This window comes from Dipteris shenzhenensis, chromosome 14, assembly GCF_047967505.1.
Source record: "Dipteris shenzhenensis isolate YYH24624 ecotype China chromosome 14, Dip_SZ_1.0, whole genome shotgun sequence".
Classification (NCBI taxonomy): Eukaryota; Viridiplantae; Streptophyta; class Polypodiopsida; order Gleicheniales; family Dipteridaceae; genus Dipteris; species Dipteris shenzhenensis.
The window spans coordinates 56,200,058-56,222,398 of NC_141609.1; the positions used below are offsets into that span (position 1 = coordinate 56,200,058).

The following is a 22,341-nucleotide window of genomic DNA, read 5'->3' on the forward strand; positions in this document are numbered from 1 at the left end:
CTTGGCTAAGTGGATGCATAGGATTTCTAGAATTTATTTTGGAAGGAAAGAGTCCCCAATTTGATAAGTTGACCTACAAGCATTCCTAGCGTTGAGTCAGGAGGCATTGTGGGTTGAATATTTCAGTTGCTATGAGTTAAGGGCGAATCAGCTAGAGATTGCGAGATTGATGAAATTGTTATACCACTTCAAGGTCAATGATGGCAAAGGGAGCTTGCTCTATATATAGTCACAGATGTTTGACAATCAATAGAGAATTGCACAGACACATGCACACACTGAAGCACTGAAGAACTTAGTTAGGGACAAAAGTTAAGGATTGAACTCAAGGAGTTACATACATAGTGCGTTGTGTAGTGAACTCAAGGAGTTGAAAGCTACAAGTGGGAACACCGAAAGTTTAAGGCTATTTAGTCACACAATGCACTCACAACTAGATAGTGCAATCCTGAGAGCGAGCATTTCATGCAAGATCCACACCATCTCTTCTCTTCATTGTCAAAGTAGAAGTGTGGTTGAAGTGTCATCACGAAGGATTTTTGGTACATTGTGTCGTTCTTCTTGTTGTATTTGGTTAAAGAGAGCATGTCATATTTTACAACAATATGCGTCAATGTGGTTTGATTGTAACATGAGTAGAGTTAGCCCATGAAAAATGTCCTCTGTCCACTCCCAAGCTTCGTGAAAGCTCCGTTCTTCAACAACAAATGGATCTTAGGACACAACACCATAGCCATCCTTGCACTCGCCACGCTAACATGTGACTTTAGCCCATCCCGTCTATGGCGCCCTCGTCATCGCCGCGCCTCCTTAAGGCGCTTCTTTTCGTCCCTCGACTCAGAAGCATTGCTTCCAAGTGCCCGCTTTCACGTACCATTTTACCCTTTCCAGAGCCTCGCCTCAGAGCTACGCCATGGCAGTGTCTGCTGCGCAGTTTCTCTGCCGGAAGAGGTGGCGGTGATGGTGACGGTGGGGATTCTTTATTTGGGAAGACTCCTTTCGCAGGTGGGATAGAAAGCGGAGGCCCTGGAAATGATGCAGGAGGGGAAAGTCCTTCCCAATCAAAGAGCAATGATGAGGACGAGAGTGGCGAACCACGCTTATTTGGTGAAGGCGGTCTCTTTGGACGACCTGCGTCCCAAGAGCGATCTATGGACGATTGGGACGAACAACAGGATGAACCGCGACCATGGTCAGCTTTCAGAGCAAGCGGAAAAGGATACGACTACACTGATTCTGCCACAGAGAGCGGCTTCACGGATTTGCCTTACGAAGCGAGACGAGGGGAAGCCGGCGAGGAAGGATGGACATCAAGTTCAGCGCCAGGCTACACTGACTCGATGGGTGCAGCTGGACAGCCAAGTGACACCCAATTCATTACTGAAGACTATCAGCCCAGAACGCCAGGGTGGGAGGGTGTCTCCCAGCAAGGGTGGGTTCAGCACGAGGACACAGGACTACAAGCGCCGGCATATATCGGGGAGTGGGGGCCTGATGGTCGTCTCAGGAAGGCTGGTGCACCTCAACTACTTTTGGAAAGGGATCGTGATGCGCGACCACCTGCAGCAGGTAAGTGGCGGCACATTTGTTTATATACTAAAGGATTCCCTTATTGTAGTCGCATTTTATTCCTTTGCGTCTATCGTGTCAGAGCGTCAATCATCGTACGAGCAGTTATCACATCCCCTAAGTTTGTTATTCGCTGATTAATATGTAGAGTTCTGGTACAATTAATTTGACCATTGTTTGCGACTGCTTTCTAGAAGTTTGGTCAACAGCATTTTTCGTGGTGATGTCCATGAAGATGGCGAAGTTGATTGCACTTGTTGTATATTGTCTTAAAACATTTTAAGTTGGGTAAAAGGTGTTAAACCTATGTGGTAACTGAGTCTGCCCTATAACTGATTGTGATACATGTAACAATTTGTCAATACCAAGCTCCACCCTATATCCTACCTGCTTATGGCCAGTGATGATGTAATTCAACTACATCGAATTATCTTACGCGGGTGCGGAAGCCCCAACAGCTAAAAAGGACTTTAGAACAACAAAAATCTAAATTTGTACGATTGTATATATTCTAGTCTTACAAAGGTATATTAGGGTTGGAAGCTTTGATACTTTAATGACTTTAGTGAAGTCAAGGCAACATTCAACTGATTAAATTGAGGATTTGAGTCCAGCGGTTTTATGGATTAAATTTGCTTGATTTATCTAGTCCTGTTGGCAAAGTTAATTGCAGCTCAGCTGTGCATTGTCTTTGAAATTCAACGTAGTCGTGGAAGTTCAATTTCTTATTGGCCATGTGGGAGTGGCGGTGTCCCCTTGAACTAGTCCAACCTTGTCACAAGGGGGCAAGAAGAGTGGTTTTGTGGGCAGGAGGAAGGGAAGCGTTCTTGAATGAGGTCTTGGCGTATGACATACAGTGCCAAAGCCTAGTCTATATGGGACTGTGAAAGATAAGCCTCAAAGAACAGAATGCATTTAGCACTGTACAGTACGAAGCCTTTGTTTTTTGTGAGATTTTGAGTCTAATTTGGTTCGATTGGTTTGCAGGAGATGCTGTCTCTGATGCTGCCTTTGGAGATCTGATTAAAAGCAGTGGCTTTACGGATGATGATATTGCCAATCTTATGGCTGGCTTCTATGAACCTGTTGGCCTTCCTCATTTGGATGATTACAAGTTTGTTGATGTAGAAGCCGAGAGGAAACAAAAACGTAGGGAAATGGAGCTGGCAAAGATGGCAGAAATGGCAAAGAGGTGGGTTAGGAAAGTTGACGAGCAGGGTTTTGCCCATGGTGTGGGCAGGCGGAAAGCAAGTAGTGCTCGTGTTTGGATAAGAGAAGGGGAGGGCAGGATAATCATCAATAGAAAGCACCACGATATGTACTTCACATTTGTTCATCATCGTGTTGAGTACTTGGAGCCTTTTGTGATCACTGATACCCTGGGCATGTTTGATACGTTTGTGCTGGTAAAAGGTGGTGGTGTAACAGGTAATCCGTTAAGGCATGCAGTTATGTTCGAATTATTGCCAAACTTGATATGTATTTTTTTATAAATGATTAGTATAAGTGGTTTTATATGATGGGACTCTTTTAGTGGAAATAATTTCGTTTCTTTCTCCATCATCTTTATTCTTTAAAGAGTTATGGGCAAAGGCTTCGTTCATGGTAATAGTGGTGGAAGGGCCCTATTGGCTTTGCTTTTAAATACCAACTTTTTCCATACTCGAGTGTAGCCTGTGTGCTAAAGAAGTCCCATGTAAATGTTACCCTTTATTTTAGGAGTGGCGAAGGGGATTATAAAGATCTCTTTGGATCTTGAGAAATTCTTGTAAGACTAAAGGCGTCATCTAGCTTTCCCTCATACTTCTCCAAGGCCCTACCTCGCAGCAGACCATCGTCCACACCCAACCTATTGTGTCCAGTTATATAGGGTGAGGTGCGTGGATGATCTAAAAATTAGGGTTAGCCATTATATTAAAAAGAACTGTGTTTGAAGAAACTGTAGTAGGTGCCACACTAGCAGAGTTTAATCACCAGGGGTTTGCCTTGTGCTGTGCCATATATCCATTGTGACAGTAGCAGTAGAGCCTGGAGGAACTCCATTCTTTGTGTGGGGAATGTGAAGAACCAGCCCTCTCAAGAATGCAAATGTGTGCAATGCATGCAGAATTTGAATGCCGATTGGCCCTCCAATGGGGAAGAGCGCCCTCGTGAGAGTACTCGTTTCTATTTTTGACCTACATGCAAGGTGTGTGTGAGATGGCGGATGAATGCAATGTGAATGTAGAATGCTACGCGAGATTCACAATGAAAGGGTGATACCCTTCCATTAATGTCCCTTGAGATCACTCAAGTTCCATCTTCCCATTTACACCTACCCTTAGCCTATGACCCATGCATTTACCATTCAATGCACCTCAATGCACCCTTCCCTTCCTATTGCCCCTAGGACCTAGACACTTGTGTGTACATTTTTATTAATAGAATAAGTATCACATGTCCAAATATAATGCCGTTTGAAGCAGTGGCTCTAGCTCGACTAGTCCTATCTACTGAATGATCCACTGCCATAACAAATCGGTCGGTGTCCATCATAAATACATATACATGTGTGAGAGCACTACAAGAGTATGTGCCCACGTCGAAGCCTGGGTTGCAAGAATCTGTGGGGTCTCCCCTGATTGGAACAGTTGGCAGTAAAAAACTGTTGTCATCTCCATAATCTCATGAGGGCCTGTGTGGATCTACCACTCTCATCACGTTGTCATTGGAGCTGTGCCGTGTCGATCGGGGCTGATTGCGTGTGCTCTCATATTTGTATGCAAGCCACTGGGAGGGCGGGTGCTGCTCTTTAAGTCTCTCTAAGGAAGCCTAGTCTGGCCTCAATGCCCTCTTCCTCTCCCTCTCATTTCTCATTAAGGGAATGCTGCCTTTGCAGTGCCTATGATTGTAGCTCCCTGTGGAACGCTGTTGTTGCCCAGTGGGCCCAAACGTCTTGGTGGGCAGTATAGGAAGTTGCCAGATCTTTGCTATGGCGTGTTGCACCCCCTCCTCTTGTACAGAACATTGGGGATCGGCACCCCCTTGTGAGGGAGTCCACTGCGGGGCTGCTCTAGGTAGGTGAACCACCATTTTGGGAATTATCTTACATCTTTGCTTCGACTAGAATACCCATGGCTCCACCTCTGTGCATTGCCCAATTCCCCAACTAGAATCAGCTCTAGTAGGCTATCATGCTGCCTCTTGCTAGCCGCCAATGGAGTAATAGAGGCCAAAAAATCTAAATGTGTACGATTGGATATATTCTAGTCTTACAAAGGTATAATAGAGGCCACCTAGGAGTCTGGAGAACTTTGCCTGTTCGTCCCATGGTGTGTTGGCTCTCAATGTGCCATACAACTTGTCTCACGTCTCAAGTCATTTGTCCTAATTGCACCACCTTGCTATGCATAGTCTTTGGCTTCTTGGAGTTGGCTCTAAAGCCTGTGTAGGAAGCTATTGGCTGGCGCGCCTTGATGTATTCGACTGCCTCTCTGTTGGAGATGTGGGAAGAGGATGGAGAGAGCAAGAGTGAAGCAAAACGTAGTACTGATATTGCAAGAGTAAGAAAACTACAACACACACTTAGGGTTATATATTGTCAAAGCGTAATAATAGTCCTAACTATACCAAGGGGGAAAACCCCTAATTATAGATAAAATTGCACCTTGGGTGAGGTGTTCACACTAACCCACTACTAACATATTACAAATCGCCCTTGTATTGAGAGTCTCAACATGTACAAGGTGATAGATCAACCACCAAATGGAAGTAAGCCTAAAGCTATGTGAAAACCTTCAAACTCTTCTTTGGATAGAGCCTTGGTGAAAAGATATGCAAGATCAAGTTAAGCTCTCTTGCATGTAATCTCTCTTTAACATAGTGATAAGATATCTCAACAGGAATCCATGCCACTGCAATAGCATTTTGATTGTGGGCAAGTAGTTGGCTGCAAACTCACAAAGATCTGCTATTAATCTTCTGAGCCATACACATTCTGTTGTTTTAGTGAAGGCTGCAGCTTCTCCCTCACACCTCCTTGCCTCGTCAGTTAGGGTGAGCTATATAATATATGGTTCATTTTTCATATTGCTGTTCAGTTGATGCATCCATTGTAGCTAGTGCACTCCATTTGCACCAATTCTTTGTATGTGCATTTATTGTACTTGATTGTGAGAGGGCATCACAGTCTAGTGAGCCTCCCCTGTTTTCTTTCATGCACATGCTAATTAAGTTGGGCATGTTCTTGGACTGATCTAGATATATGCTTTTGCCGTATTTACAACCCGACTGACCGGTGAAAGACAGCTATGACTTCCATATCACCACTCTTAAACGACGGGATTTATAATCTCAAAAGCTCTCCCTCACTCCCTCTCTCTCAAGATGCACTAGGGCCCAGGACAAATCGTCGGGCTGGACCCCCCCGAAGGTCTTTATTCATCCAAGAAAACTGTTACAGAAATTCAGCGTAGAGCTATCTCGTAAAAATCCATCCCAAAACGTGAATAATCCATTTTCTTACAAGAGCTTCAAGCTCCATTCAAATTGGCAACATGCCACTTGTCTAAAATCTAGATTAAATCCTATTACATGCCACTAAGGGCCATTCTGGAGTCTTCAAAGCTCTCGGTCACACGAACCGCCTCCTAGATGCTTGTCAGGCTCCCATTTCGCTTAGGAAAAATAATCTTCCCTAGTACCTGCAACAATTAATTAAAGCGCACCACCATGGTACCCATTAATTGTTAGCGCTTTGCATGCAAATAACACATTGTGGACTAATCCTAGTCACGGTGGGCGTCCCCACTGAACACATGTGCACATCTAAACAAATATATATACAAATAAACATATATATATTCTCTGGTTGACCGGAGTCAACACTCTTGATTATAATTAAAGAGCTTTGACCAAAGGTCAAGGCGCCTTAATTATAGTCAAGTCTCTCTAACCGAAGTTGGCACATCTTGGTTAATCAGGGTTAACCCTCTTGGCGCATGCCAAGTCTTGTTGACCGAAGTCAACACTCTCCGACCGTAGTCAGCTGTGTGGTTCTCTGGTTAACCGCAGTTAACCCTCTTGGTAATAAACCAAGTCTCCTTGACCGAAGTCAAGTTTACTTGACTAGAGTCAAGTATCTTTGACCGTAGTCAATCCTTTGACCGTTAAAATAACTCTTTGACCATAATTAACATATATAAAACTCTTTAATTATGATCAAATAAATGGTCAACTGTACTTTGACTTAGGATATTTACATTGTGGTGACATCCCCTCGGCTTCTATTCAGTTGACCTCAACTGAAAAGCTTCCTTGTAAACATCCAAAAGCTGTGGATGATCGGATAACATGTCTTCGTCCATCCACTTGGCATCTAATGCCGTATAATTCTTGAATTTTACAAGATACCTGTAAAATTGCTTACCCTGAGGGCCTTTACGTACAGTATGGTACACAATTTGCTCTGGCTGAAGAACTTCCTCCAGCTCATCCACTTCTGGTGGATCTTCTGATACTGGTTCTATAGGCTCTGGTCCCTGGAATTTCTTTAGAAGACTCACATGGAATGCATTGTGAATCCTCCAATGCTGTGGCAATGCTAATCTGTATGCAACATCATTTATTCTTTGTGTAACCCTGAAAGGGCCATAGTATCTGGGAGATAACTTTGCATACACTTTCTGTTTGCCTTTAAACTTGCGGAGCCTAGCTTTTTCAAACCTCAAAAGTACCCAGTCCCCTTCCTTGAGATCTAACTGTCTCCTATGCTTATCTGCAGCTCTTTTATGTTTTTCTTGAGACCTTTCAATTGCTGTCCGGACTTGGCTGTAAGCGGTCTGGAGGTCTCTGACAAACTGATCAGCTGCAAATATTTCATCTTTGGTCCTCAATATAGGTGGCAAAATCACCTTCCCATATATGACCTCAAAAGGGGCTTTCCCTGTAGAGCTATGTACTGTATTATTGTAAGCAAACTCTACTAACGGTAGGTACTTTTCCAAGTCTGAACTTTGGTCACCCACGTAGCATTTCAGCATATCCAAAATGGTAGAATTTGCTACTTCACTTTGACCATCTGTCTGGGGATGGAAAGAAGAAGAAAAATTCAGATTCGTCCCCATGTTATCAAATAAAGCTCTCCAGAATAGGCTGGTCATTCTGGGATCTCGATCACTAACAATGGACTTAGGCATACCATGATGTTTAAAAATTTGTGCCATGAACAGCTTAGCCATATGATCTGCCTTTATGGTTTTGCGAACCGGAATGAAATGAGCTTGCTTGCTGAATCTATCTATGATAGTCCAAATCCCATCATTCCCTGACTTTGATCTCGGCAAATCAAAAATAAAGTCCATTGTAATACTTTCCCATGGTGCCTGAGGCACGGGAAGAGGCATAAGTAGGCCAGGTGCCTTCCGTCTATCATACTTGATTTTCTGACACGTAAGGCATTCAGTAACAAACTGATGTATATCTTTCCGCATTCCTGGCCAAAAGAAATACCTCTCTAGTGCTAGAGTTGTTGCTGTAATTCCTTTATGTCCAGCATAGGGAGGTGCATGGCATTCCCCCAAAATCTTTTTCCTCATCTCCTGGGTGATGCATAGGCAATCATCTTTCATTAAATACCCATCTTTCAGGGAATAGTGACTGGTGGATTGCCCCTCTTGCATTTGCTGTAAAATTTCACCAAAATCAGAATCATGAGCATATTGTTCCCTCATGCCTTCCAGGTCCTGATGATAAGCAATAGTTACATTATTGACCTGGGGTCTTCGGGACAAGGCATCTGCCACTCTGTTCCGAATTCCTGGAGTATGGACAATCTGAAAATGATACATTGACAGCATGTTTGCCCATTTCATATGCTTCTCGGAAAGCTTGGTCTGAGTCAAAAAGTATCTCAGACTTTGGTGATCTGTTTTGACAGTAAAATCTGCACCCAAAAGATAGTGTTTCCATGTATGGATGGCATGAATTACAGCCAATAACTCTTTCTCATAGATTCCTAAATATCTTTCCGCATCCCGAAGTCGCCTGCTTTCATAGGCTACTACATGACCATTCTGATGCAATGCAGCCCCAACACATTCTCCACAAGCATCGCAATCCACATCAAAAGACTAATAAAGATCCGGGACTACCAGAATAGGCTCTGTAGTCAACTTCTCCTTGAGTGTATTGAATGCTTTCTTCTGTGATAATCCCCATGTGAAGGCTGCATTTTTCTTAGTGAGGTCATGTAATGGAGCCGCGATATCAGCAAAATGTCTGATAAACCTTCTGTAGTAAGAACACAGGCCTAAGAAGCTTCGAACTTCATGCACAGTTTTCAGCTCTGGCCACTCCTGAATGGCACGGTCTTCACTGGATCCATTTGTATCCCATTCTTGGATATTATATGCCCCAGATAGTGGATTTCTTCCAAGAAGAACTCACTTTTCTTGCTGTTTGCATAGAGCTGATGATTTCTCAGCTCTTGAAACACTATAGCAAGATGTTCTCTGTGGTCTTCCTTTGTCTTAGAAAAAACTAAGATATCATCAAAGAAAGTACCCGTAAAATGCCTGTACTTCCGGAAGATGCGATCCATCATTCTATTGAATGTGGCTGGAGCATTTGTTAACCCAAAAGGCATCACTAAGTATTCATACAACCCGAATGTAGTGCGGAATGCTGTCTTGTGCACATCCTGAGGTTGTATCCTCACTTGGTGGTAGCCACTCTTTAAGTCTATCCTGCTGAAAACTGAAGCTCCATTTAACTGATCCAGGACATCATCAATACGCGAAATAGGGAATCTATTCTTAATGGTCATTTTGTTCAGTGCGCGATAGTCGACGCACATACGGAATGAACCATCTTTCTTCTGTACTAACAGTACAGGGGAGCAAAAAGGAGACGAGCTGGGCTGAATCAACCCTTTGGACAGCAAGTCCTGTACCTGAGCCATAATCTCCTCTCTCTGAGTCGCACTGACTCTATAAGGGGGTCTGTTTGGTGGCTCACTACCAGGCATTAACTCTATCTGATGATCTTCTGGTCTCTCTGGGGGTAACTCCCCTGGCAAAACATCAGAAAAACAATCTTTAAAGTTTACCAGAAACTGAAACTTATCTTTGTCTGCATCATTCATTTCAGCATGCATATCATTCTCTTTTTCTTTTACAAAAACCATGTACGCAGAAATTGCAGACTTTATCGCTTTACCGCATGAAACATCAGATACAATGGGGATAGTGTCCCCTTTATTCCTGGCAATTAAACGCTGATTTTTTCCCCTATGCACAAACTCCAGCACTCTTTCAGGAAGAGTCAACTTCACTGCGAAACCAAGGCATCCCCAAAACTACATCATAATGTTTCAGTGGAGAAATGAAGAAGTCTTCCTGATCCACATAACTCTGAACATGAAGACGGAGCTTCCCTATCAAGGGAGTAACTGGCACAGGATTCCCACAAAACATTTGATCGGCATCCAAAGCCCTGCAAAACTCTTCCGTCTTTATTCCCAGCCTCAGGGCTAGATCCTCTGATATAAAATTATCAGTAGCCCCTGGATCAAATAAAATTAGTGCTTGCTGGTCTCTAACTTTGCCCCATGATAGCAGCAATTCTTGTTCTTCTGGGTTCAAAGCATGACCCAGTATATCAGGAATTCCCCCCGCCATTGGCTTTTGCGGTCCTCGTGGCTTCTCTGCCTCTTTTCCCTTCGATGTTGAAGGCTTTTTCTGGGCACTGGGCAGCCACATGCCCCTCTTTACCGCACCTGAAGCATTTCCCATCTCTACGGAATTCCGCTATCTGTTCAGGGGTAAATAGAGATTTGCCCTTATAAGTCTTTGAAAACTGAGTACCCCTCGGCTTCTGAGCCTGAAACCCTTTCTTTTCAGCCTTGGGATACTCTTTCTTTTCTGATTTTGTAAAATCAGTTTTCTTTTTATCAGCACGTCCTGCATGCAAGGATGGCACTGTAGATGGATCTTGTAGCGGCACAAGACTCGCTACTGAAGCTGAATGCATAAGATCTTGAATATTCTTTGCCCCCAAAGCATTCACTACTGCCTGAATTCTTGGAGTGAGACCTGCTCTGTACTTCCTCATTTGGGTGCCTTTGGAGATCTTTTTGAACGGTGCAACCTGCAAATAAGCATCCCAGAACTTTTGGTTGTACCCATCCACTGTATCTCTTGCATCCATGTGCAAGCTGTCCCAGTCTTGAAGAACATGGTCTCTAAACTGTTTAGGCATGAACTGCTGGTAGAAGGCTTTCTTGAAGCCCTTCCACTTCCTTGGGGCTGACCCATCTGTGGTCAGTGCACTCCACCATGCACTAGCCGTTGCTGTCAAGTGTAAACTGACCATTCTTAACTTGGAGGATTCTGAAAATTTTTCTGTACTGAATGCAGCATCAAACTGTCTGATAAACTGCAATGCTTTGTCTGTATGACCATACTGTCCATTGTAGGTCATAAACTTGACAGATTTTCCTCCCTCTTTAAATTCCTTGGTCGCTTTGGAAGACTTTCTCTTCCTAGACTTCTCGTGTTTCCTTCTTTTCCTGGATGGTTGATCTGATAAGGAAGAAGAAGACACAGAAGTCGAACTCGAGGTAGACGGTGATGGACTAGGAGATCGGTGATGATGCCTCGATCTCTTTTTACTATGGGACCGTCTCCTATGAGATCTATGAGATCTCTCTCTCTCAGGCTGTACACGAGAGTGTGCCTCTGGCATTGGCACGTCATATACTGGATTAGGCATAGCTTCTGCTGGAAACAAATACTGAGCCCTGGGATCCCTTTTGAGATTTTCCAGCTCTTGTATACGAGTGCGTACCATCTGTTCAAATTCTTGTTGAGTTTGCGGCACATTTCTCTGTCCTGGATGTACATCCCTATCTTGTGAATCCCACTGGATAGGTGATTGATCCATATTCTGAGATCTGTAGATTTCTCACACCGTGCAGGTAACTGATGCACACTACCTTTGCTTTTCCAACAGAAAAAGTACCTCAACAAGAGGTGTTTTGCTTTCACAATCTATGCCAGTACTGGCTGTTAGTTCAAGGCATATACCCACACAGTTACCAAAGCATCAACAACTATATTGCCCTTTTCTGGCTGCTGCAGATGGCTTCAAAAGGCATCTGTTTTTCCCTCTTTTTACTGCTCAAAGGCATGCATACTCTTTTTCTGCAAATCTCTGATTCCTCTGTTTTTTTCTGCTGTTTTCTGACAGTAGAGATCTACTTTCTCTGTTTTCTCGGCTTTCTCTGTTTTTCTGCTGCTTTTCTGACAGTAGAAGTCTGACAAGCAGATAAAAATTGCTAGCAGAAACAGTCTCTGCAACTGTCTTTTTTTTTTTTTTTTGGGGACAGTGACCAGATGGGTAACTACTGGTTACTCTAACCAGACTGACTGGTTCTGGTCTGGTTAGTCTGTGACTGGATAGTTACTGTCTGGTCAAACTGACAAGACTGGTTCTGCTCTGGTCTGGTTTGGTTGGGCCAGCTAACTGGACCTCTGATCAAAGTCCAGCTAACCAGAGTTACACTAACCACGGGTTAGCCACCTGTCTGCCACGTGTCAGTGCTATGTCAGCATCTGAGCTGGCTGCCACATGTACTGCCACGTCACCTGAGTACTTTGCCGCCTGGCTGCCACGTGTACTACCACATCAGCACCACACGTGTGTGCACCACGTCATCTGCTGACCTGCCACATCATCTGCTACCTGGCTAGGCGCCACGTCAGCGCAGTACACGTGTCTGCCATGTCACGAAAGCCATGTCACCCTAAGGTTGAACCTTGGATGAAAACGGGCGACAAAACTCTTTACAACAGTCACGCGCCGTCGCGTTCACAGGCTGGTGGTCTACTCTATTGTTCTCGAAGCGCCCACTGCAAGGAATAAAAGAAAGTTGTTCAAAGCAGATGCAGCTTCATCCGTCTACGCTTCATCATCACCTTTCTGATAGCATTTGTTGGTTGTGCCATCTGCGAAGAGTAGCCTTTAAAGGCATAGCTGTAGCGTGGCATCAACGCTGCACGTCGGGTGAGTTCTGTGCCACGGAATCACGGAGAGAGATGGTTTTGGGGCTAGCCTGCTTGGCAGGGTCTACGCAGGTGCGCTGCTTGCATGAGCGCCTACATATACAGACCAACTCACCACACTTGTGCGGCACAAAATTATTTTGTCAAAACCGTATTCCGCCATACTATCAGAAGTCCGTGTATCCTCTCAGCACCTGACGAATACTTTACGCTCAAGACCGTCATCTCCAAGGAAAAAGATGAATCCGGCTCTGATACCAATACAACCCGACTGACCGGTGAAAGATAGCTATGACTTCCATATCACCACTCTTAAAGGACGGGATTTATAATCTCAAAAGCTCTCCCTCACTCCCTCTCTCTCAAGATGCACTAGGGCCCAGGACAAATCGTCGGGCTGGACCCCCCCGAAGGTCTTTATTCATCCAAGAAAACTGTTACAGAAATTCAGCGTAGAGCTATCTCGTAAAAATCCATCCCAAAACGTGAATAATCCATTTTCTTACAAGAGCTTCAAGCTCCATTCAAATTGGCAACATGCCACTTGTCTAAAATCTAGATTAAATCCTATTACATGCCACTAAGGGCCATTCTGGAGTCTTCAAAGCTCTCGGTCACACGAACCGCCTCCTAGATGCTTGTCAGACTCCCATTTTGCCTAGGAAAAATAATCTTCCCTAGTACCTGCAACAATTAATTAAAGCGCACCACCATGGTACCCATTAATTGTTAGCGCTTTGCATGCAAATAACACACTGTGGACTAATCCTAGTCACGGTGGGCGTCCCCACTGAACACATGTGCACATCTAAACAAATATATATACAAATAAACATATATATATTCTCTGGTTGACCGGAGTCAACACTCTTGATTATAATTAAAGAGCTTTGACCAAAGGTCAAGGCGCCTTAATTATAGTCAAGTCTCTCCAACCGAAGTTGGCACATCTTGGTTAATCAGGGTTAACCCTCTTGGCGCATGCCAAGTCTTGTTGACCAAAGTCAACACTCTCCGACCGTAGTCAGCTGTGTGGTTCTCTAGTTAACCGCAGTTAACCCTCTTGGTAATAAACCAAGTCTCCTTGACCGAAGTTAAGTTTACTTGACTAGAGTCAAGTATCTTTGACCGTAGTCAATCCTTTGACCGTTAAAATAACTCTTTGACCATAATTAACATATATAAAACTCTTTAATTATGATCAAATAAATGGTCAACTGTACTTTGACTTAGGATATTTACATTGTGGTGACAGTATTAGCGGACATGCAAATTTCACCTTGTGAAGTTTTCGTCCATGTTGCGGCCTGCTGGTATTGCGATAATTCTTTCTATCTTAAGTGGTGTGTTGCCCTATCACCTAGATTTAGATGCTCGTTTGAGAGAGAGTAAAATGAAATCGTTTAGTCTTCACAAGCAGTTGTAGCTCGAATGAAGAGATTTGGGACTACCTTTTGATTAGCCTTCTTCTTTAGTGCTAGCCTTTGTCATGGTTGAGTCTGCCCTTCATCTCCGGAGTGCCGACAAAAATTGAGTACGAAGACTTTTGTATAAATGGATGCTCAAGTATGTGTGGTTGTGTGGATTTGTATGTGTGAGAGCATATGTTTATACTATGGTCTACACCCACTGTTGGGTGCTGATGACATCAGTAGGGATGCCATAGTAGCTAGTTCTTGCTGCGTGATGGAGTTTATGGTTTTCAACTTATGAGTGACTATCATGAGATTGAAACTGCACTATGTTGTGATTTTAGAGGATGAGTTGGGCATGTTCCTGGACTCATCTAAATATATGGTGCTGCCATGTTAGTGGACATGCAAATTTCACCTTGTGAAGTTTTCGTCCATGTTGTGCAACCTGTTGGTAATGCGCTGATTCTTTCTATCGTAAGTGATGCGTTGCCCTATCAGCTAGATTTAGATGCTTGTTTGGGAGAGTCTAAAATGAAATCGTTTACTCCTCATAAGCAGTTGTAGCTTGAATGAAGAGATTTTGGACTACCTTTTGAGTAGCCTTCTCCTTTAGTGCTAGCCTTCGTCATGGCTGAGTCTGGCCTTCACCTCCAGAGTGCCGGCAGAAACTCAGTACGAAGACTTTTGTATAAATGGATGCTCAAGTATGTGTGGGTGTGTGGATTTGTATGCGTGAGAGCATATGTTTATACTATGGTCTACACCCTCTGTTGGGCGCTGATGACATCAGTGGGGATGTCATAGTAGCTAGTTCCTGCTATGCGTGATGGAGTTTATGGTTTTCAACTTATGGGTGACTATTGTGAGACTGAAACTGCACTATGTTGTGTTTTTAGAGGATGAGTTTGGGCATGTTCCTAGACTCATCTAGATATATGATTCTACTGTATTAGCGGACATGCCAATTTCACCTTGTGAAGTTTTCATCCATGTTGCGGCCTGCTGGTATTGCGATAATTCTTTTGATCTTAAGTGTGCGTTGCCCTATCAGCTAGATTTAGATGCTCGTTTGGGAGAAACTAAAATGAAATCATTTAGTCTTCACAAGCAGTTGTATTTGGAATGAAGAGATTTTGGACTAGCTTTTGACTAGCCTTCGTCATGTCTGAGGCTGCCCTTCACCTCCGGAGAGCCGATAGAAACTCAGTTCGAAGACTTTTGTATAAATGGATGCTCAAGTATGTGTGTGTGTGTGTGTGTGTGTGGATTTGTATGTGTGAGAGCATGTGTTTATAGTACGGTATACACCCATTGTTGGGCTTGATGACGTCAGTGGGGATGCCATAGTAGCTAGTCCCTGCTATGCGTGATGGAGTTTGCAACCTTGGGGTTTGCTAGCTTTTGCAAACCTTGGCTGATATCCTCCATCAAGAAGAGATGAGCATTTATAGCATTCTCTTCCGCTGTTGGAGTTTATTTGGACCTCACCTTTGCATAAAGTGCCTTTCCATGTGCAAGCATGTGCTGTAGAGGTGTCTATCACACCTGTAACAAAGAACTATCGATGAAAATAGGAATTAACTCCATGTGTCGAGGATAGCTTTTCATGTATCTATATCATCTCTCGGGCATCAGTGACTTGAGCTATGTGCCGGTCTGGCTAGGATCCCATCTGGAGCTGTGGTGTCTCCGAAACATATTTGAAATCTGCTATTGATGTCCTCTGTTCCTCTCTGTAGGATGTACTTGTGGATGCATGAGGCAGCCTCATGCCGGGATGCTACAATAATGGTGCCTCGGATAAGGAGGGTGCTTGTTGGACTTGTGTCCAATCTCCTGCAGATGTGGTGTGCCTGAAAATCATGGCATCGATCCTGATGTCTTCCATTCACTTCTTCTCTTTTGAAGATGTTTGTGATATCCAGCTGTTTGGGACGGTTTCTTGGGTCTCACGAGTGTAGAACTAACTCAGGTGATGTCGTAAGAATGTAGGGCATCTTTGGTTTGGGTACTCAATGACTCTGTTCATATCAGTGTATCCATGGATACCTACCATTAGGTAGTCCCATATGATCTGATGAGTCTCCTGCTATGTCAGACACAAGAAAGGGGCGTCTAGTGACAGGGGTCTCGCAGCAGCAAACTCTACCAAAATGATGTGTGGAATACCTTCCCAATGTTGTTCACATCTCAGAATGTCCTCATGAAGTGCCAAGACAGGTGAGACTTCTCCCCTCTCAGAGGTATCCCAGCGTAATAAGATGTCTGGTGGAACTGGTAGGAGTGGGCTGTTAGAAAAGCCCCTTCATTGAGTGTATATTTCACCTTTTGGAAAGCATTTCGGTCTGTCAGAGGGCTGAGAAGGGGTCTTTGTGGATGGGGAGAGAAATGTGATGGGAGGGGGCCTTGCAGGAGAGGCTAGGGGTGGAGTGGGAGGTCGATGGGTAGGAGTAATTTTAAGTTGTCCCTGGGCTGTGTAGGCTGCCCTGCAGGCAGCAAGCTGTGTTAGTTTGGTTTGTTTCGGCTGCCTTGGCAGCAGTTTAGTGGAGCAGCAGCGGCAGCAGTGTGGTCAGCAGTGGAGCATCAGCAGCATCAGTGCTGAATCAGTGTGGGCATCACAGGGAGCAGCAGCGTGAGGGTGGGGGGCATGAAAATAAAATTTTCTGAGTTAACAGAAAGAGTGAAGTGCGGTGAGCGGAAAGGAGTGGGGAGTGGGCTGACTGTAGAGGGCGGGCGGAGCAGAGGCTGCGGAGAGATATAGAGGGGAGTGGGAGAAAGAGAGCAGAGAGGAGGGGGAGATGGTCCATTTGTATACCCTGGCTGGCAAACCATCTTGATATGCGTGTGTACCAAGCTGTGCTAATCTTGGTCTTGGCTAGTCATATGCAAGACTCTAGTGCCAACCTCGGTAGTCTTCATCTAGGTAAGGAGCAAATCTTGTGGAGATAAGTGACTGACTGTTTGGAAGATGGCATCAATTTGGAGTGGTGTCATGGTGAACTTTGCCTGCATGGGACTAAGTGCTTACTCCAAATCATCTTGGACCCCATAATCACCTGCAGCCTCTTGAATTGCCACCGCTTGGTCGCTAAGGGCTTTACTTTGAATCATCCTTTACCCCATCATCACCTTCAGCCTCTTGAATTGCCGCCATTCAGGCTTGTTAATAGGTCACCCTTCCAGAAAGGTGCTGCGTACATGGCTGTTGGTCTCACAAGAGTATCAAATAGCCATTGTCGGGGGTCTTGAAAGTGGTGCTCGGAAGCATTAGGGAGGGGACTATAAAGTCATGTACCCATGTCACAAAAGCTGGGAAGCCCAATAAGAGTCCACAGTGCTACTTTCCCCTCCATGTCGGAAGCAGGGAAGGCTTATGAGAACGACCATCACTGAAGACCGTTATATGTTATCAGATCGTGTATTGCTCCCATCTTCATTAGGTGTCTCCCATATCCTGTCACATGCGGTGCATCCTCCGAATGTCTCACTATCCCAAGCTCTATTGTGTCCATCTCTCGTACTTCGAGGGGTTTTGACACAATTGCACTTGCATGTTCCTTATGCGTGCATTGAAGTCACCTAAGGAGGATGACCTCTCCCTACCTGGAGAACTCCATGATATCATCATATATTGTCTCATAGGGGCTATGACCCTTTGTAGTGGCCTCATGCACATATGATGATGTGTCGGGGGGGAAGTAACATACTGCAATAAAGAGCGGTTGTGTATCATTTGGCTGAAACTGCACCCACATGTGCCGTTTGTGATCCTCCTTTTGCATCATAGAGATAAGCAGTCTCAGGTGTGATCTAAAAAGAACTGCCACACCTCCAGAACCTCGTACGCCACTATCTCTCCTCGTCCCCTGACTGTAGGCTGACTCATAAGCGTATCCTGTGACTATAGGCTGACTCATAAGTGTATCCCGTGACTAGTGGTAGTCCTCTCTCTGGACTCTTATGTGTCTCGGTGTAGAATATCATCTCTCTGTAGGTGTAAGTCTACGAAAGACCCCCTGGATCAGACCACAAGGTGCCGTTGTAGTTCCATGTCGCCATCTTCAATCCGTGCTGTTCGCCTATCCCATGGCCTCGACAAAGTTGTGTGCTGTCCACATCTCTCTCATCTCCACTCGCTGCCCTCCCTCAAATAATGATTTTCCATCTCTGTAGATAGTCCATTCCTCTATAAAGGTGGATCTATCCATGGCAGTCCTGAATTTTATTACCATTGACCTCGGTGGTGTGTCATCCTTGTAGGCTATCTCATGGGCTATCCATAGATGCCACTTATACCTTGGTATGAGCCTTGTAGGCCTAGTTATAGTCAGTTAGGATTATTGGTACAGTTAGTCTATGTACCATCTAGGTCAGTTAGGATACTTAGTCTAGTTAGCCCTAGGGTTTTGTTATGTTGGCTCTCCCTTGAGCCTCCACACTTCAGTTTTGCAGCAATCTATTACAGCATCTCGTTTTTCTCCATTGTGCTTCCATTTTCGAGCTTCCATTGCTTCAAACACCCAATAGTGGTATCAGAGCAGGTCGGGAATCCATTCCCTCAGCCATTGACAGCATTCTCAAGCTGTTTGGCAGCCTTTTGAGCCCTCATTCTTGCTGATTTGCTCAGTTTTTTGAGGTTTTCTATACACCTGTGAGGACTTGTGACCTCCTGGAGCATTTTTGTCGTGGGAACTTCACTTTTGGTGTGGGAAATCGGTGTTCTGGAGCTTTTTCTGCTGAAAACGGTGCATTTACTGCACATTAATTGCTCGCAGCACCTGTATGGAAAACTGTACGGCCCCGTTAGATATTCCGTACAACCGTACAGGCCCGCTAGAAATTCCGTACAACCGTACGGACATGTCAGAAAGTCTGCACAACTTGTCAGAAATCCCATACAACTGTACGGACCATCAGAAATTCCTTACATTTACTGCAGTATGGAGTTGCCTCGGGGTATGTGCCAGTTATATTGAAAGTTTCTCGGCATTTCAGAGCTGCCTCAAGCTGCGTGCCGGCGTTTGGAGCCATTTGGAGCTGCTGAATTGATTCGGAGACTTCTCTTTGAGACCTTCCCTCCTCATTTGGCATCCCTTTGCCTCGGGCTGCGAGCTTTTCTTCATTTGATCTCTTGCTCTCCATTTCTACGTGCTCTCCTCCTCATGGGAGCACTTCTTTTGCTGTAATTCTCGTTTCCAGCCCTCATTGCTCGCTTTCAGAGCCTGTCACTGCTATACATCATTGGGTAAGCCATTGTTGCATTGGTTTTTTCCAATTTTTGCTTCATTTGCATTTTGGAAAGGCCTCGCGTTGCCTTGGAAGGCCTCATGTTGCCTTTGGGGATTTTTCTTGCAACAGGTACACCTTGGGACAGCAGAGTCTTTTGCAAACATGAGCTCTGAAGCTTGGGCAGGTTTTTGGCACTTGATTCTGAGAGGTTGCCTTTCTCTCATTTGCTTTGCCAGTTGGCGCATTTGCCTTGTATTTCAGCACCATGGTTCTGGTGGCAAAGATGATTTGTTTGGGCTGATTGAGGCCGATGACAAGCTTGATGGCACCAATTACCCCATGTGGTCATACATGATGGGACATGTTTTGGTTGCCAAGAATCTATGGCATATTGTTTCAGGTTCTGAGGCCAGGCCTACACGCATTATTACTGGTGCTACACCTGCAGCCTCTGCTTCTTCAGGTGATGGGTCTTCAGGTGATGGTTCTACTGCTACAGCCAGGACTCCTGCACCTCCTGCTCTAGGTGCTTTGCCTACTTCACAAGAGCAAATTGAGTGGGATGGTCGTGATGCCAAAGCACATGCCTTGATTGCTCTTTCAGTGAAACGGGTTATTATCCCTCATATTCGGTCTTGCAAGCAAGCATGGGATCAGCTTGCATCTTTGTATCATGTGCGGAATGAGGCGAGGGTTGCCTATCTCCACAGGCAGTTGAAAGATTTAAAGCTTGATGAGGGTGGTAACATGGATGCCTATCTCAATAATGTGAAGGATTTGAAAGAGCAGTTGGCCAACATTGATGAGATTATGCCTGATTCCCAGTTGGTTTCTAATACCCTTGATGGGTTGTCTAATTATAGCAAGGCTTTGCTACTACATTGAGGTTGGTTGCAGGGGGTGATGCCAATCATTTCTCATTTGACCAGCTTGTTGCTCTTCTTCTTCAGGAGGAGCAAAGTCGTGTGAATCACAATGCTACCATGGCTAGTATCAAGCATTTGCTGCCCACCACAAACAAAAAGGTAAAGGGGGCAGTCAGCTATTCAGTCTCGTCCACTGCAGGCTGCCAAAAAGGTCTTCAGGAATGCTTGCCAAGGCACTAGGGAGAACTATGAAGGGCAGCAGAAAGGGCCGGAATCCACCATCTGTTCTAGTCGTCAGGAGTGCACCAAGACACTAGAGAAGACGCAGATAGACATCTCAGCAAGCTGCAACTCAGAGAACCAGCAGCAGCAGAGCTTGGCATGTGTATAGGCTCATCCAGTGAGCAGAATACACAGAGGCAGAAAGAGAACTGTCAGACTAAGTTTTGGCTCCTCCCACAGCCACTGAAGTCCTCATCAGAGGTACGCAGCAGAAGAAGAGAGCAGTAGATTAGGGGAACACTTTGTGGCCTCAGATCCAGGAGAGTCTCATATGAATAGGTAAATCAAACAACCAACTGCCTGCTGATAGAGTGACATCACATGTACCGTTGCCTAAGAGAAGTGAAACCCGGTCTCTAATGGTGAGGATACTGGCTTGCAATCCTAAAACTGAAAACGCTGCAAAAGCTGTCCAATGTACTTGGATTGTGACATCGAAATGCCCCCCTCATTGCTAGCAAATTGGTGCAGAAGACCAAGATCAGACATAGCAAATGTATGCTGCAAATCAATTTCAAAATCTGCAATTTGCTGAGCATGTGTCCCAGCTACAAGCATGTCATCCACATAAAGGACTAAAATCAGCAAATCTGTCCCACGCTTGCGGATGTAAAGGGTAGCCTCTGTAGGGCTGTTCTGAAAGCCAAGTGTGAGCAAATGAGAATGAATTCTCAAATACCAAGCCCGAGGTGCGTGCTTCAATCCATAGAGGGCCTTTTTCAAGCGGCATACCTTGCTTTTAGAACCTTCAACCTCAAAGCCAAGAGGTTGGGAAACATAGACCTCTTCCTGCAAATGCCCATGAAGGAAAGCTGTTTTAATATCAAGCTGATGTATGTACCAATGAAAGTGGGCAGCAAAGGCAATAACAATGCGAATGGTAGTGATCCTGGAAGTGGGAGCAAAAGTCTCCTCAAAGTCAATGCCATGCTGTTGAGCATAGCCCTTAGCAACAAGACGGGCTTTGTAAAAGTCCACTGAACCATCAGCTTTCAATTTGATCTTGTAAGCCCACTTAGTTCCAATGGAATTCTTGCCATAAGGCAAATCACACAACTCCCAAGTGTCATTCTGATGGATAGAATCCAATTCAGCTTGCATGGCCTTCATCCAACAATCATTTTGAAAGGCATCTTGATGACATAATGGCTCTTCATTGCATGCTGTAGCAACCAAAGCATAAGCAAAAAAACTAGCATGCTCTTTCCGGACAGCTGCTCTCGTACGAGCTGGCAAAGGAGTGTCTTGTTTGCTGTCTTTCAATGTGTCAAGGAGCCAACGGGGTACCTTTTTAGGCTCCTGAATTTTTGCTCTTTCCTAGTCAAGAGCCCGGTGCAAATGATCCTGACAATGATAGGCATATCAGGCTGAATTTTTGCATGCACATGTGGCTGCAAATGACCAATAGATGGAGCAGGGACACCTCAGATGGAACATCATCCCGAGCATCAGATGGAAACAAAGGCATCAAGCTGTCAAATATGTCTCGGGTATCAACAATGGGCTGTTTTTGACAGTCCAGCAAAGGCATAGTGGAAGATTTATCAAACACAACATCCCGACTGACAAAGCACTTGCCCGTGCAGGGCTGATATAGCTTATAGCCTCTGCTCTCTGAACTATACCCAAGAAAAATGCATTTAACAGCTTTATCATCCAACTTAGGTCTTTGTGAAGGCACATGAGCATAAGCTAAGCATCCAAAAGTCCTCATGTGGGAAATGCGAGGCTTACGACCCATCCAAGCCTCATAAGGTGTGATAGTCTGCAATCCCTTTGTAGGACATCTATTCAAGATGTAATTTGCACACATGACCGCATCCAACCACAACTTATTAGGCAAATGTTTGCCTTTGAACGTGCATCTGGCCATTTCCATCACTGATCTATTCTTCCACTCAGCCACGGGATTCTGTTGAGGAGTATAAGGCACCGTGC

General features: G+C 44.7%; 1 protein-coding gene across 2 annotated transcripts in view; it reads left to right on the forward strand.

Moving 5' to 3' along the window:
• The first annotated feature begins 629 nt into the window (after positions 1-629).
• The window catches only part of LOC147894863 (Ribosomal protein S5 domain 2-like superfamily protein), a 32,845-nt gene continuing 11,133 nt past the window's right edge, over positions 630-22,341 (forward strand). The window contains exons 1-2 of one of the 2 annotated variants that reach the window (XM_087385115.1): positions 630-1,569; positions 2,557-2,997. In XM_087385115.1, the coding sequence (XP_087241241.1) occupies positions 783-1,569; positions 2,557-2,997 (1,228 nt within the window). In that variant the 5' untranslated portion in view covers positions 630-782. The remainder of the gene's footprint in view (positions 1,570-2,556; positions 2,998-22,341) is intronic. The other variant, XM_087385116.1, reaches the window with a different exon arrangement.